This window comes from Suncus etruscus, chromosome 1, assembly GCF_024139225.1.
Source record: "Suncus etruscus isolate mSunEtr1 chromosome 1, mSunEtr1.pri.cur, whole genome shotgun sequence".
In the NCBI taxonomy this organism is placed as follows: domain Eukaryota; kingdom Metazoa; phylum Chordata; class Mammalia; order Eulipotyphla; family Soricidae; genus Suncus; species Suncus etruscus.
The window spans coordinates 197,184,562-197,199,896 of record NC_064848.1 but is presented as its reverse complement, the minus strand read 5'-3'; the positions used below and the strand labels follow the sequence as shown (position 1 = coordinate 197,199,896).

General features: G+C 46.4%; 1 protein-coding gene across 1 annotated transcript in view; it reads left to right on the top strand.

Moving 5' to 3' along the window:
• The first annotated feature begins 346 nt into the window (after window positions 1-346).
• The window catches only part of PRKCA (protein kinase C alpha), a 298,449-nt gene continuing 283,460 nt past the window's right edge, over window positions 347-15,335 (top strand). The window contains exons 1-2 of the mRNA XM_049779179.1: window positions 347-528; window positions 3,418-3,449. Coding sequence (XP_049635136.1) covers window positions 356-528; window positions 3,418-3,449 — 205 coding nt within the window. The 5' untranslated portion in view covers window positions 347-355. The remainder of the gene's footprint in view (window positions 529-3,417; window positions 3,450-15,335) is intronic.

Genomic DNA, 15,335 nt, shown 5'->3' with positions numbered 1-15,335 from the left:
TCCTCCAGTCCCCGGGACGCGCGCTCCCGCTCTCCCCCTCCCCGCGCGCGCCCCCGACCCACCACCACTTGGGGCATGCGCAGTGGGCGGCGCCGCTCCGCTCCGGGCCGCCTCTGCCGCCGAGTAGGAAGCGCGAGCGCCGGGCGCGGAGCTGTCAGTAGCGCGCGGCCAAGCAGCCGGCGAGCAGCAGCAGCAGCAGCAGCTCCGGACCCCGCGCACCCGCCCTCCCTCCGCCTTCTCCCCGAGCCCGATCCCGATCCCGATCCCATCCCGGGCGGGCGGGCGGGCTGCCTGCCTGCCGCTGCTTCGGCCAGGCAAAGGCAAGAGGTGTCTTGGAGAGGGTTTGGGGGGGACCATGGCCGACGTGTTCCCGGCCAACGACTCCACCGCGCCCCAGGACGTGGCCAACCGCTTCGCCCGCAAAGGGGCGCTCAGGCAGAAGAACGTGCATGAGGTGAAGGACCATAAATTCATCGCCCGCTTCTTCAAGCAGCCCACCTTCTGCAGCCACTGCACCGACTTCATCTGGTGGGTTGCTTGCTGGCTTGCTGGCTTGCTTGCTTGCTTGCGCGTCCCCCGAGCGCGCGCGCTCACTCGGGGCAACTTGGGGAGTTCCAGTGGGGACTCCGGGGCACGCCCCCATGGAATGCCACTCTTGGCCCCCCTAAGCCCAAGCCTGCCCGGGAGCCTCTGGAGTAGCGTTTGGTGCTGCTGGTGATCCATCCAGATGGCCTGAGCTATTCCAAGTTTGGGGTGCGCCCGGTTTGGTTGGGTGTCTGTCTAATCTTCCAGGGTTAGGGTTCTGGGCGTGCGCCTGCCTTGCAAACTGGCATCTGGGGGGGGTGCTTGCTGACTTCTAGGTCGTGTCTCCAAGTCCCCCCACTCTATAGGTTCTATGATTTTGGGGCTTTGGGGGTGCCCAGAACTGTTGAAAGAAAGCCAAGAGCAAAGTGGAGGGGGAAGAAGGGGTGGGACCCGTTGGCACCGCAGGCGGCTGCAGAAGGGCACAAGGAGAGACATTTAAAATAGATCGTGTCAACAGGAGAGATTAGTAGACCCGTCACCCCGCCGGTGAGGACAGGGCACGATTTAATCAGCCAAAGATTGTAAGGGTTGCAGGCGGCCCAAGAGAAGGGGGTGTCCCCTTGGGTTGCGCGCAAACCGGGCCTGGAGAAGTTGGGTGGGTATCAGGGATGTGTGTATGTCTCCAGGCCCCCATTGGAAAAGTGGGTTTCTGCTTAGATACTGGCGACTCTCTGAGCCTTGCTGAGGTCGCTGCCACCCTTCATCTTGCCTCCCTTACAAAGTTTAGGGCGCTGGAGCTACTAAGTGGGGGGGGGGGGAACTCCAGCTTGCGCCCAGTGCCTCTTCTGGCGCGTTTCTTTGGGCCAGCGAAGCTAGGAGTCTGCAAACCAGTAAGCACTAGGATCCCCCACTCTCTTGTCGCTGAGTGGGGGACCCAAGGGAAAAGGCTGCCTGAATCTCATCCCTTCCAACTGGGGAGGGTCAGCTCTAGGGGTTAGGTCCCCCCAAAGAGGATGCCAATAAGTGCTTGATTCTCTCCCATTCCCTTTTCCCTTGAAGAATGGCGCAGCAACGCGCTGAGGCCGCCACACCCCTGGAGAATAGGGGTGTGATGGGAGGGAGTTGACAGTTCTCTAAGGGTAGATCCCACCAGGCTCCAATAAAGCGCCTAATTTTCCGTGAAGGCTGCCGCTCGGAATCCCTCGCACCTGGGGCGAGGCTTCTCCAAGGAGGAGGTGCGCAAATGTGGTGCTAATAAGGTGCTTAATAACCCCCTTTCCAGAAACCAGTCGGGGAGCGCTTTGAGCAAAAGGACAGCCTACTGTAGGAAGAGAGCTCAGCTGGCCCTTGGCATTCGCAGCGCAGCAACAGCGCTGGCCTGGCGAGAGTGGAGCCCCTGGGTAGATAAGGCCTGTAAACTAAGCTCCCCAGTTTATATCTTCACCAAGGCGAAGGGGATACTGCTGGAAGGGTGTATCCAGATTTCATTAGGGGTCAGACGGTTGCTTTTGCAGGTGGGGGAAGTAAGCCTAGAAAAGGGCCCTGGCCCTGCAGCAGAAAGCCCCAAGCTCCATTCTCATTGCACTCTGAGGTGCCCTGAAGGGGGGGGGGGTGTTAGTCCCTGAATGACTTGGTGAGGTCAGTGGTTTGGTATTCGAGAGGTGGAAAGTATAAAATATGGCCCCTTCTTGCTTTCACCCATCACCCCTGCAGCTAGATCTCCTCTTAACTGTAAGGCAGCTGCTCAGAAGTTCCAAGAAAACACCAGAATTCTCTAGGGGATAAGTGGGGGGGGGGTTGATTTTTTTTTTTTTCAGTTTAAATTTAGGTTTTCCCCTGGGCAGATTATTTTTGGTCTTTACACTCAGGATTCCTCCTGGCGGTACTTAGGGAAGTATGTGGGATGCCAAAGCTTGAACCTGGGGGAAGATATGTGCAAGGCAAGCGTCAAACCTCCTGCATTATTTCTTTGCCCCCCTCCCCTGGGTTTTAGATTTTTCACAAATGTTACTGAAATCATGAAGCGTTGATATATATATTATATATATTATATATATATATACACACACACATTATATATTTGTTAGGGTTAAAGTGCTTTTATAAAAAAAAGATTTCTAGTGTGATGACTAAGTGATGAAAAGTGCTTCGTAAAAATTAAAATGCTACGTAAAGCAAGAAATAGAGACAAACAGCTTTCTGAGAACTTCTTGCGGTGCCTTTTAGTGGCTCCAGATTTGCAATTTAATGTTCACTTCAGGCTCCTTCTCCTAGAGGAAACTCCTTGAAGTACAAGCACGGCGACCTCTCGATGTATGTGCTTGGAAAGCTGGTGGTTCTTAGTACAAACCAGATCGTCTCAGATGCGAGCCATAGGAATTAAATACTGCTAAATGTCGTTCCTTTAAATGCAAGTCAGATCTGCTGTATGTTGCTGTTTGGCAATTTCTAGGCATCACGAAACAGTCAGAAGAAATCAGGAAGCCACTTTTTAATTGCCTTTGGGGAGAAGAAATCATTTACACTTGGTCTTTAGGGACCAAATTAAGACACTTGGTAATTTTTTTTTTTTAAACTAAGGTTCTGTTGATGAGTTGAGTAGTGTTGTCTGCACCTTTGAGCCCCTGGTCACATTCTTGTCTTGGTCAGCAATGATTAATTGTCAAGTATTGGCAAGAATCTTGGCTCACCCCACAGCTGGGTGGATGTGGAGGCCAGCTGCTGCTTTAGAACACTGACAGTCACTGAGCTAACTAACCTCTGTACTGTCAGCAATGGGGCTTCACCTCTGATCTATTAACCCTGTTGCATGGGTTAGCACACGATGCGTTTGAAATACAATGTCCAGCCTGGAGTAGATACTAAGCCCTTGTGTTCTTGTTTGTTTTTCAGGGGGTTTGGAAAACAAGGCTTCCAGTGCCAAGGTAAGCTTGCCACTCTGCATTTCATGTTCCAGAATGGTATGAAATAACCATGCACGCCTTTTCCTGTTGATTCAGAAAATAAAACAACCCAATAATGTTGCAGGCTTGATCCAGAACCAGTCAGTATATATGGAGATAAATATCTTCTGACAGCTGACAATAAATTTGGGCCTTAACCCAACACTTTGAGGGCATCACTGAGTAATCTGCAGAAAGAGCTGCTTTTTTACTCACTGAAGCCAAAAAAGAAAAGTTCCAGTCTTTTTTTTTTTTTTTTGCCAAGAACATTCTTGTCAGAAACTGCTGTCTTTGTGTGGGTGTTTGGGGGAAAATGGAATCACTTTGTATTCCTCTGGCTCTTCCTTTCTGCTCCTGGTTTTGCTCATCTTTTCGTTGTTGTTTTGGGCTGGACTCACGACACCTAATTTTAGGTCGTGCCTGATTCTGGCAAATATGGGTTTTTGCATACTGTTTGTCATTCAGTACCAGAGTAAGATGATGAGTTATGTTATCTGTACTGCAATGATTTGCTAGTGATGGGTTGCCATAAAATGTGACAGCAGTCTCGGTTGGATTCAAATGTCAACTTAGTTTTTGTCCTCTGATCCCCAGTTGCATTTCACACTCTGTGAGGTTGCTAACTTCCTAGATAGGACCCGGTCAGTTTGTTTACATGCTTGAAAAAATATTTGCCAGCCGTGAAGGCATCACAGATTCACCTGCGCTCACCTGCCCATGCCCATGCTTCCTGCCTACATATATAATGTTTACTTAGCTCTGGTGGTGTTTCCTGTCTGAGCATTTAAAGGCTTCTGAGGGACAGTGGGAGAAATACATTCTACTTGGAAAATATGGCCCTACTATTTCTTGACGTTATATGTGTTTTTTTGGGGGGAGGAAGTGTATATACTTTGCTTTTATTTACCTATTGGTTTTTATTTATTGTGCCATTCATGGTGGTGCGCTGGCAGATTCAGGAACTGTATGGGATCCTGGGATCAAATGTGAACTGATCGTATGCAAGTAAAGCTCCCTACCCATTGTACTATCTCTTTGGCTCCCAGAGTATGTACTTTGAACTTAAAATCAGTAGGTTTTCTTTTTTTATTTTTATTGTGAACAAATTGAATTATGAATTGAATATTCACAGTAATATTCAAGGCACATAGTGACAATGAATCAGGGGCATTCCCACCACCAGTGTTGTTCTCCTTCCACCCCTGTTCCCAGCATGCATCCCATATCTCCCTCATTTGCCTCTTGGACTGCTAGTGTAACTGGTCCTCTCTGTGTATAGTTTGTTGTAGATTGGGTATTGATCTGGTATCACTGACTTTTAGTTTGGTGTTTAAGTCTGATCATTTTTTATTTCTACTCAATGTTCATATGACCTTTTTTTGTCCTGGTACTATCCATTTCTTTCCCCTCAATTTATGAGGCAGAACAAGATGATTCAGTAGGTATCTTTCTTTTCTTTTCTTTTTCTTTTTCTTTTTTTTTTGGCCACACCCGTTTGATGCTCAGGGGTTACTCCTGGCTAAGCGCTCAGAAATTGCCCCTGGCTTGGGGGGACCATATGGGACGCCGGGGATTGAACCCCCGTCCTTCCTTGGCTAGCGCTTGCAAGGCAGACACCTTACCTCTAGCGCCACCTCACCGGCCCCAGTAGGTATTTTTTAAACTGTTTTTTCAGATTTATTACTTGGTTTCTTCTGAATATCTGCAAGTAAAGTGCTCTTGAAATATGTCATATGATCCATTTCTTGACGTTGTGTTGAAAATACTTATTGACTAAATCATTGGGTAGCCCTGAGAGATGGATCAGAAGACCCTTTCAGAAAGAGAGGTGATCTTTCTGCAGTCTTGGGGTGAAAGGTTGAAGGGTCATGTCTTTGCTGCTCACCATGTATACCCTGCATTTGATAAGCAAGATTTGAGTAGAAGCATGAAGAATTTATTTTTTAGGATCCTAAAAAGATGTAAGTGTGTGATTCTGGCCTAATGTGATTCACATCTGTTATTTTTATAAATGTGTTTGGGTGGGGACCTTTGGAAACTAGCAAGAAAAATATTTACTATAGCTTCTAAATAATGCGTATCTGGTGAAAGTCGAGTGTAAGTTAAACTTACTGCAGAGAGAGAATGGAAGTTACTTTTAGGATCTGCTCATCTCAGCAGCATTTAGAGTATGAAATCAAAGATTGAGGATCAGCATGAACCACACTGAGGGACCAGCTTGTTTCTCCCTCCCTTTACCTGAGTTATAAAGGCTATACTCATTAAAAAAATAAATGTACCTACTAGAGACATAGTATAGCAGTAAGGCATTTGCACTGGGCCAACCTGAATTCAGTCCTCAGTATTCCATCTGGTCAGCCCTAAGCACCAGGAAGAGTAATTTTGAGCACTGCCAGTTGTGGCCCCCAAACCAAAAGCAAACACTGCATAAGTTTGAAATTGCAACCCTTTGTCTTCCATCCTCAGGACATAACTTTTGTTTTTTCTTTCTTTCTTTTTTTTAATAAACAGATTGGAGGGGTTGGAGTGATAGCACAGCAGGTAGGGCATTTGCCTTGCAACGTGGCTGACCTGGCTTTGATCCCTGACATCCTGTCTGGTTTCCCGAGTACTTCCAGGAGTGGTTCCTGAATGCAGAGCCAGGAGTAAGGAGTTAATCCCTGAGCATTGCCAGGTGTGGTCCCTAAAGCAAATAGAAAGACATAGAAAAACCAGATTGGGGCCTTTTTCCATTCTGCAGAAGCCAGTATTCATTTTCTCAAACACATACTCTTTGTCTCATATTTTTCTAGATAAGTTTCAATAAAAACTCTTGCTTCACTTAAAGACTGGAATGGTCCATTACTCTAACTTTCTGTACTCAGAGGTGTATAATGATTCCCCTTTTACGTCAGAATGGTCAGTTTTATATGCAAAACATTGAAGAGTTGTGTTCCAGTTCTGCCCAGAACAAATGCTGTTGGTGTGTTTTCCCTGAAGCTAGCGGAGCCTTTGTCTAGACCTAGAAGAAAGCATACATTTCACATCTTCCTGGGTTCAGTTGAATTTATTTTCCTAGCTTCAGCCCCACCATTCTGTGAATTGCCTTCCTGTCTTTGTCTCCTCATAATTTACACCAGGCACATTAACACCAAGATGAGACTACCATCCTCTGTGCTTGGGTGAAGAGTTAAATTTCGGATCTTTCGGAAACAAATGAGTTCTGCTTTGTTTCCTGAAGTGGACAGTACTTTCCCCCAAGGCATAGAAATTGGGCATGCGGGAGGAGAGAATAGATTCAAGGACAATGCTGGAAATTTTGGCAGTGGTGGGGGCACTTTCCTCTTTGGCTCTAGATTTCCCGGGGTGCTGAGTACAGTTTTTTTCCCCTTGAAAAGGTGGCATTGGGTGGGGGGGGGGGTGTAACACAGTGGATAAAATTTGAGAACTTCTGTTGTGCACTGACAAATTCTAACACCAGGGAACCACTTCTAGACTTCACATACCCAGCTTCCTAGGGGAACCTGGTACCTTTTGAATGCATTTGTTTTGGACTCTGTAAGCACCTTGAATGGTTTCATCGTTTCTGTTCATTGTACTTGGAAAGGGACCATTTCCCACAATAACAGGGCGACCTGGGACTCCCACAAATGTAGTCTTAAGGTCTCCTATTTGGGTGCTCACCTGGAAATGCATTAACAGCTGACCATTGTTGGAGGAATGAAAAGGGCTCAAGGCATTCTCTACTTGCCGCTTGCCTCCTGCTGCTCCTTGAGCTTGAATGAGAATTAACTACAGGAGAATTAACCCTCTGGTCTTTGAGGGAGACAACCACCCCACTTGCTACATAGGTAGCCAGACTCAGTCGGCACTGGGATCTCTTACTGCTCCATGGCCTTGTTGATGGGAGGAGGCCATTTTTCCAAGAGCCTTCTGTGTGCCTGAGCATTGTGCTGAGTGCTCCTGAACTGCTGTGTGCATGCTCCCTGACTCACTAAGGGCTGAAGAATTAGGGCCCGGAGAGAGAGCACAGCGGCGTTTGCCTTGCAAGCAGCCGATCCAGGACCAAAGGTGGTTGGTTCGAATCCCGGTGTCCCATAGGGTCCCCTGTGCCTGCCAGGAGCTATTTCTGAGCAGACAGCCAGGAGTAACCCCTGAGCACCGCTGGGTGTGGCCCAAAAACCAAAAAAAAAAAAAAAAAATTAACCTATGCTTATCCTTAAAGCCTAACTTGCAGGGGCTGGAGTGATAATAGCACAGTAGATAGAACATTTTGCCTTGTACCTGGCTGACCTAGGTTTGATCCTGATAGGGTTCCCTGAATCCATCAGGAGTAACCCCTGAGTGCTGCTAGATGTGTTCCCCAAACCAAATCAAATCAAACTACATCTGAACGGATACAGTGGATTTCACAAGCACAGGGAAGGAAGTTCCTACCTCCATTCTAGGACTGGGCCATTGCCACTTGGGAAGTGCTGCCATGTTTGTCTTTGCCAGCACAGGCGTTCAACCCGGAACACTGATTTACTGAGGGGATAGCTCCAGCCTCTCTGCCCTCCTACCAGGAGAACTTGCTGCCTAAAATAGTGACACCAGGTTAAAGAGTCAGTACAGCAGGAAGAGCTTGCACATTGCCCATCTGATTTCACCCCTAGTTTCACTTAGGGTCCCTGAGCAGAGCCTGCTGCATCCTCCCCTTCTCCAAATAAAAGTCCGTATCTAATCTCTGCCTCATCACCAACATAAGCACTGAGCTGCTGACACGCGTTGTGTTTCTGTGCATAACTGATCTGTGTGTGCGGTGCTGGGATCCAACTTAGGGCCTCGTATGTGGCCACATACAACCCCTTTAAGCGGCCTCCCCATCCCAGGAAGGCCTGTTGCCTTTCTTCTCTGAGTCACTGTTTACCCCACTCGAGTTCCTATATGCTCATTCAAGTTCACACAGGTTTCTGCAGCTTGAGCTGTCTCCCCAGCCCAGGGTTTCTGGAGTCCTCCAAGGAAGAGAATTAATAATGGTTGAGTGAGGACCAGCTGTTCGGCACTAAGGAATTCTAGAAAAGTAGGCCAGTTTGAGAGCGGGCGACCTTTCGAAGGCAGAGGGGGTTCGGCCTGGCCGCCTGCCAGAGAAGGCTGGGAGTGCTGGCAGCCTGGAGCAGATTCTGTCTCCCACGGGGGCTAGCTGTAGTATATTCTGAGGTGAGGGCCCTGCTGCTGGGCAATACTGGGACCAGGGCTTTCATCTTTTCCTGTCTTCAAAATGGCTCAGCAGCTCCACACCCCATTTCTCACCAGTCACCCTTCCCCCCCCCACACTTAGAAAAGACTTCAACTCAGGGTGAACTTGCTGAGTCCTCTGTTGAATTCTAGAAGGTCAGATTCCCCAGAAAAGTGTGCCCTAAATCTTAAGGGGCCAGCACTGAAGTTAGGTCTCAGCCTTGGAGCCAGCTATGGCAGTTGCATTGCACATGGCACCCCATATGGTCTCTCTAGCACTACCAGGAGTGATTCCTAAAAGCAGAGCCAGGGGTTAGTATTGTTTAGGCAGGCCCTTAGAAGGTAGTTCATGCAGAAGCTGAAAGTACTCTCTTTTGGGGGGCAAGAGGATGAATACCTAGAGTACTCAAGGCTATTTCTTGCATTCTTGGCAAGACTCGGGATTGATTATATGGGGTCCTGGAGGTTGAACCCGGTCAGCCATGTGCAAGGCAAGCACCCTACCTGCTGTACTATTGCTCCACACCCATAAAAAATTATATCCTTCTATTTTTTTTTTTTTTTTTGGTTTTTAGGCCACACCCGAAGGTGCTCAGGTGTTACTCCTGGCTATATGCTCAGAAATTGCTCCCAGCTTGGAGAACCATATGGGATGCCGAGGGGATAGAACTTCGGTCCTTCTTAGGCCAGCAGCATGCAAGGCAAATGCCCTATTGCTGTGCCACCACTCTGGCCCCAGAAAAATTATATCCTTTTGATGACCTGATTGTATCTACCTGGACAGTGGGCTTCACATCCGGTCATCTTGCACATCCCCCTTTGTTGCACCCCCTTGTACCCCTTGGTTTGTGCTGAGAACAGGGTTGGGATACTCAGGTGTAGATTTCTCCTTTACTAAGAGCTTTGTTTTGCCTTTATAAGCTCTACCAGCTGCAGATACCTCTACTGGTCAATGACATTTGGATTGCTGGTAAATGTGGGTTCCCCACACCCATTTAGTGGAGCATTGCTCCCATATTTTCTGATAGTCCATTGCTGAGCTGTTAGTCTGGCTGTTGGATAAAAGGTCCTGCCTTTACCCCTGAACCTCTCAGCTGTTCTTTCCTTCTTTCCTCCTTCCAGCATTTGTGTAAGTTGTAGTTGCTCAGAAAGTATAGTTCTTTTCCTTGCCTAGGGAATGTCTCTTTGTGGTTTCCTAGCATGGAACTTGGGCTTTAAACAGCACAGTGCCTGCCCTGTGCCCTCTCCCAGGACCCACATTCTCTCCTCCTGTGTGCTCTGCAGCTGTGAGGGTGAGGATCCCTTTTATGTCCTGAGGTGAGAGGCAACTGTCCCACTTGTGGGCTTTGGTGAAGGAATAGGGTATCAGTTCACCAGTAGACTATTGACTAGTGCTGACTAAACTTATTTACTTATTTTTAAGGGAGGGGGCACATCCTACAGTGCTCAGGGACTACTTCTGATTTTGAGTTCAAGAGTCATTTCTGCTGGTGCTTTACAGGACCATATAGGATGCTGGGGATCGAACCTGGTTTGGTCTCATGCAAGGTAAATGCCCTACTTGCTGTGCTATCACCCCCCCCCCCAATTATTATTTGTGTTTGTTTTTGGACCACACTCAGCAGTGCTTGGGTTACTTCCAGCTCTGTGCTCAGGAATTACTCCTGTTTGGGGGACCATATGGGATGCCAGGGATAGAGCTCAGGTTGGCTGTATGCAAGGCAAGTGCCCTACCTGTTTTATTATCACTCTGCCCCTGTCAACTAAAGTTCTTAAACACTCAAGAAAAACTTAAAGTGTTTCAACAAGGGTAAACCCTTGGGCAATTTAAAAGAAACTTCTTTGTCTTCTTGGGTACATTTGAAAACTGATTTTTGTCCTGCACTTGTTCTGCCTAACTTCATTATGAGTCTGACTTTTTATTGGTGTTGGGACACTACCGGGCCTGGGCATTCTTCTCTTCGGGTTTGTTGGCATCAGTTGCCACAGAAACAACATAGTCTTTTGGTGAACAATATTTGCAATTCCCTGCCCCATAATGTCAGAATTAAGGACTCTATTTTCGGAAACAGAGCAATCTGAATTTTTGTGAGCCTGTAATTAGTGACTGCAGTGAATTGCGAAGGGAAGATAATGAATTAGACAATAAGCAATCGAACACCAAGATTTCATATATACAGTTTACATGCCTCTTGGTCAGGGGCTCTCGTGTACTATTCCAGAAGCATTGTTATTTCTGAAATACCAGAAATTTTGTGCCTGTCTAGGCAATAATCCTAAAACATCAGGTGTTTTAAAAGAAGTGCTGAATACAGATATTTGGGACATTGTAGTAAAAGAGATGGCTCAGTCAGAGAAATGATAGAAAAATGTTTTGTAAAAACAAAGCAAAACAAACAAACCCAACAACCTCCAAGCCAAACCAGGACTGGAGAGATTGGACAGGGATTAAAATACACATCTAACTTGCATTTGGCCTGTTCTGGTTCTATCCCTGGCACCACATATGTCCCCTAAATATTACCAGGAGTCCCTGAGCACCTAGCACTCCTGGGTGTTGCTCTAAAATCAAAGGTGGTTTCCTATAAGTTCTGATTAAATATTAGCATATTTTGCTTTATGTATCTTGATATCTCAAAAAATCAAAACTGCATATGTTTTAGCTAGAACATTACGTAAGTATTCCTGTTGTTAATGTCACATAATTTTTTTTTTTTTTTTTTTTTTTTGGTTTTTTGGTTTTTGGTTTTTTTTTTTGGGGGCCACACCCTGTGACGCTCAGGGGTTACTCCTGGCTATGCGCTCAGAAGTTGCTCCTGGCTTCTTGGGGGACCATATGGGACGCCGGGGGATCGAACCGCGGTCCGTCCTAAGCTAGCGCAGGCAAGGCAGGCACCTTACCTCCAGCGCCACCGCCCGGCCCCCACATAATTTTTTTTAATATTTCAAATCCCCTGCCTTATACAGATAAGAGGAAAGTGAGAAAACTTAGAAATATAGGTGGGGTACCTAAATGTTTGTTACTCTGGGTATAAAGATATCTCTCTATGAATTGTTACTGAAATTCAAAGTTTGATTGAATTGCATTCAATCTGTTGCTTCCTAAAGAGCATGTTTGGGCGTAAAATTTTATTTGTGAATCTACAGCTGGTGATTGTCTCTCCCTCAAAAATCTATGTTAGCCTGTATGTAATTCCAGGAAGTGATTGACCCACTTCTGAGAGAGTAATTGTGGCATCTAGACTGTGCATGTGTGATTGGCATCCAGAGCCACAATTCTTCCTAAATTTACCAAACAGTGATCCAAATGCCATTGACACCATTGGAAAAAGAAAACTGACTATTTCAAAGCTTCTTGCTTTACTGCCGTTGGGGGGTGGGAGTGAAAACTTAATCCTGTTGTGGTTTATTTGCACGGAAATGAAAAGATAAAAACTTTCATTCACATATTTAGCATGAAATGTTCAAATGCGGGCCTGACAGGTGCAGGCAAAAGGAGAAGAGAGGTGGCAAAATTGAATATATTATTGAGCCATCATGTGTGCTTGAGGATAACAAAGGTCTGGGAGACTTTGATAAATCAGATCAAATGCTAGCATCCATCCCTTTTATGAGAAAATGTATAAAGAGATAGAAGAAAATGTATTTTTCTTTGATCTACCAGACACGGCCTTTTATAACACAAACTTTAATATTCTAAAATCACCAGTCACGGCTCAAACAGGCATTGCTTCCTGTTTAGATATTGCTGAAGCATTCTCAGTGTGGCTATGACGGTTGGAGATGCCCTTCAAGTGCCAATACACGGGCAGGAGAAAGATGAGGTGCACCTCCCTGAAAAGATTGTCAACTGAGCCCAAACAGGGCCCTACAAGAAGCTGTGCCATGTCATAACAGCAGGAACAAGACTTCTTGGCAGCGCAAACAATGTCAAGTGCCACCGTGTTTGCTTGTTGACTTTGAAAAGTAGCACATGCTTTAAAATTACAAGTAACTTTTTATTACACCCTGAAATTTCCATTTTCCCGAATCTAATCACAATACCTCATGATTATTTTCAGTACTTCATATTTCACCTTTTTTATTTTAGAAAAAGAAAAAAAATTTTTTTACCAGTTTGGTGGAAGAGTCATGATTGAACCACACCTAATAGTGTTCAGAGTTTAATTCTGGCTCTCTGATCAGGAATTATTTGGGGGGGTTTTCAGGGGACTGTGTGTAGAGCCAGCATAGAACGCGGGCTTATATGCTTGCAGAGCAAGCATCTTACCATTGTTCTATACTAACTCTCTTAATCCCAAGAACTGTATTTCCTCCATTATATTTTCTGCTCTTCCAAACTGCAAAGCTAATTTTTTCTTATTTCAAATCAGTGCCCAAAGGGTTTTAAGAGAGTTCTTTATGAAGCTAAGCATTTACTCAAAATAGAGCTGGAAATTTCTAATTTGTTTCTCTAACAAGTTCTTATGGAAGGAGGATAAACCTTAAATTTAGTACAACAGGAATCAAGCACTTACTGTGCCTGCTTTCTATCTTTAGCAAAGGGTCCAGGCATCAGAACTGAAAATGAAGAAAATGAGGAAAGCCAGCAGGAGGTTGAGGAAAGCCCTGGGCCAAGTGTGATAGGGAACCTGCATTTCTCTATCATGCATTGGGCCACCATTTTGATGCTCCTTTGAGATTGTTCAAAGCTGGGCCTACTGGATGATGCTGATGGAGAAATTGTTCAATGCCTTGATTCTGGTTTCTTTAAACTTCATGGGCATGAAGGGGCTCTGTGCTCCCTGGGAAAGGAGTGGATGGGAGTCAGGGAAGAGTTGAAAGTGACCTGTGTTTGAGTGTCTCAGAGTTTGATGCCACAGAACGGGGGGGGGGGGGGGGGAGGGAGGGTGGTCAGTAGTGAAGGTTTATTATTTAATACTCCACTGGGATGGGCCCTTCTGCAGCCTGCAGGACTCCCGCGATGGAGCTGCCTCTAAGGCAGAGGCCTGGGGCCTGTTTTTCAGTCAAGATGTTGGACTTGCTGCAGAGTGTAGTTAGTTCAGAGTCCAATAGTCCTGCAGAGAACTTTGTAGATCCACAGGGAAGCTGTTCTGGCACTTCAAGGAGCCTGGATTTCTGTTAGGAAAGACTGATGCTGAAAACACGGAGATGTTTCTCGGTGACAGAGAATTAAAGCTTTCACTGTCCCTTCAAGGGTCAGAATTTCCATGACAAACCTTTTATTTTAGGTTTTGTTTATTCCTACCAAACTCTGAAACCTACTGTTAGGTTGACTCCAGCCATGGAAGATGTGAGCTGCCCTCCCCACAGATGTGTTATGAATATTCAACTCTAGCTGAAAACTGACTCTGGCTTGTTTTTAATTCTTATTTTTTAGACTTGGTTTTGATTTTTTGGATTTTTTTTTTTTTTGGAGGGATAGGGACCATATCAAGCAATGCTCAAGGATTACTCCTAGTTCTTTACATGAGGATCATTCTTGGCTGGATTTGAGGGACCATATGGAATGCTGGAGCTTGAACCTAGATTTTCCACATACAAGGCAAGCACCATACCCTTTGTACTATATCTGTGGTCCCAAGTTTGGCTAATTTAAAGGAAAGACCCAGGGGCTGGAGCGACAGGCAGATTTCATGTTCCAATCCCTCAGCTCTTTCATGCCTGGGGCAGTGACGAGTAGACATGGAGGCTCAGTCATCCATGTTCACTATAAGAGATGGTGCCACTCAGCATGGCATCCACACACTTTTGGTACCTGGAGGGCTGGCAGGGTACCAGGCAGCCTGAGGGAGGGTGTGCTCAGGGACGGCCAGTTCAGACTCTCTGGAATGCCTCTGCATGATTTGGTATATGAAGAGTAGCTCACTGTTGGTGGCTCTAGGTTGGGTCTCAGTGGAGACTGCAGGGACTTCTGGGAGACGGTGGGGAAGAGGCTTGGGAGTGAGGATGAGCATGCATGAGAGAGAGTACAGAGGGACCCACTTGGGACAGAAGCACAGCCGGAGAGAGGAAACATGGCAGCTGCATCTCCCCACCCTTCCCACCCCATCCTGCTTTGCTCCACCCAATAGATCACTTTCTTCTCCCTGCTTTGTGGGTCAAGACTTGGCTCCATTTCTGGAAAAAAAAAAGTGGCGACTCCAGGAGATGAAAGCATTACATATTCATGGGAAAGACAGATGGCGGTAAAACTTGGACTAAATAGTTTCAAGTGAGACTGATGCAAGATCCCTGTGGCAATAAAAATGCTTGTTCCTTGGCATCTGAAAATTCAGTCTCGAGCATCATCAGTGTGCTCGGACATAGTGAAGGAAGCAGGCCTAAAACTATGTCTGTTAAATTGGAGAGATGTGGGCCAGAGCAATAGCACCCGATCTCCAGCATCCTATATGGTTCCCTAAGCCTGCCAGGAGCGACTTCTGAGTGTTGAGCCAGGAGTAACCCCTGAGTGCCACCGAGTGTGTCCCCACAAAATTGGAGAGATGGATAGAAATGAAGGTCTTGAATGCAGTATCCTACAGTCCACCCCCAATGTCACTAATCCCCCTCTCATGGCCCCTGTAACTTCCAGGTCTAAGCAAGATCACTGGTTGGCTCCAAGCATTGAATTTTGATCTAGTTTCCCCTAAGTGAATATTTTTTTTTTGGAGGCCACACCTGACAGTGCTC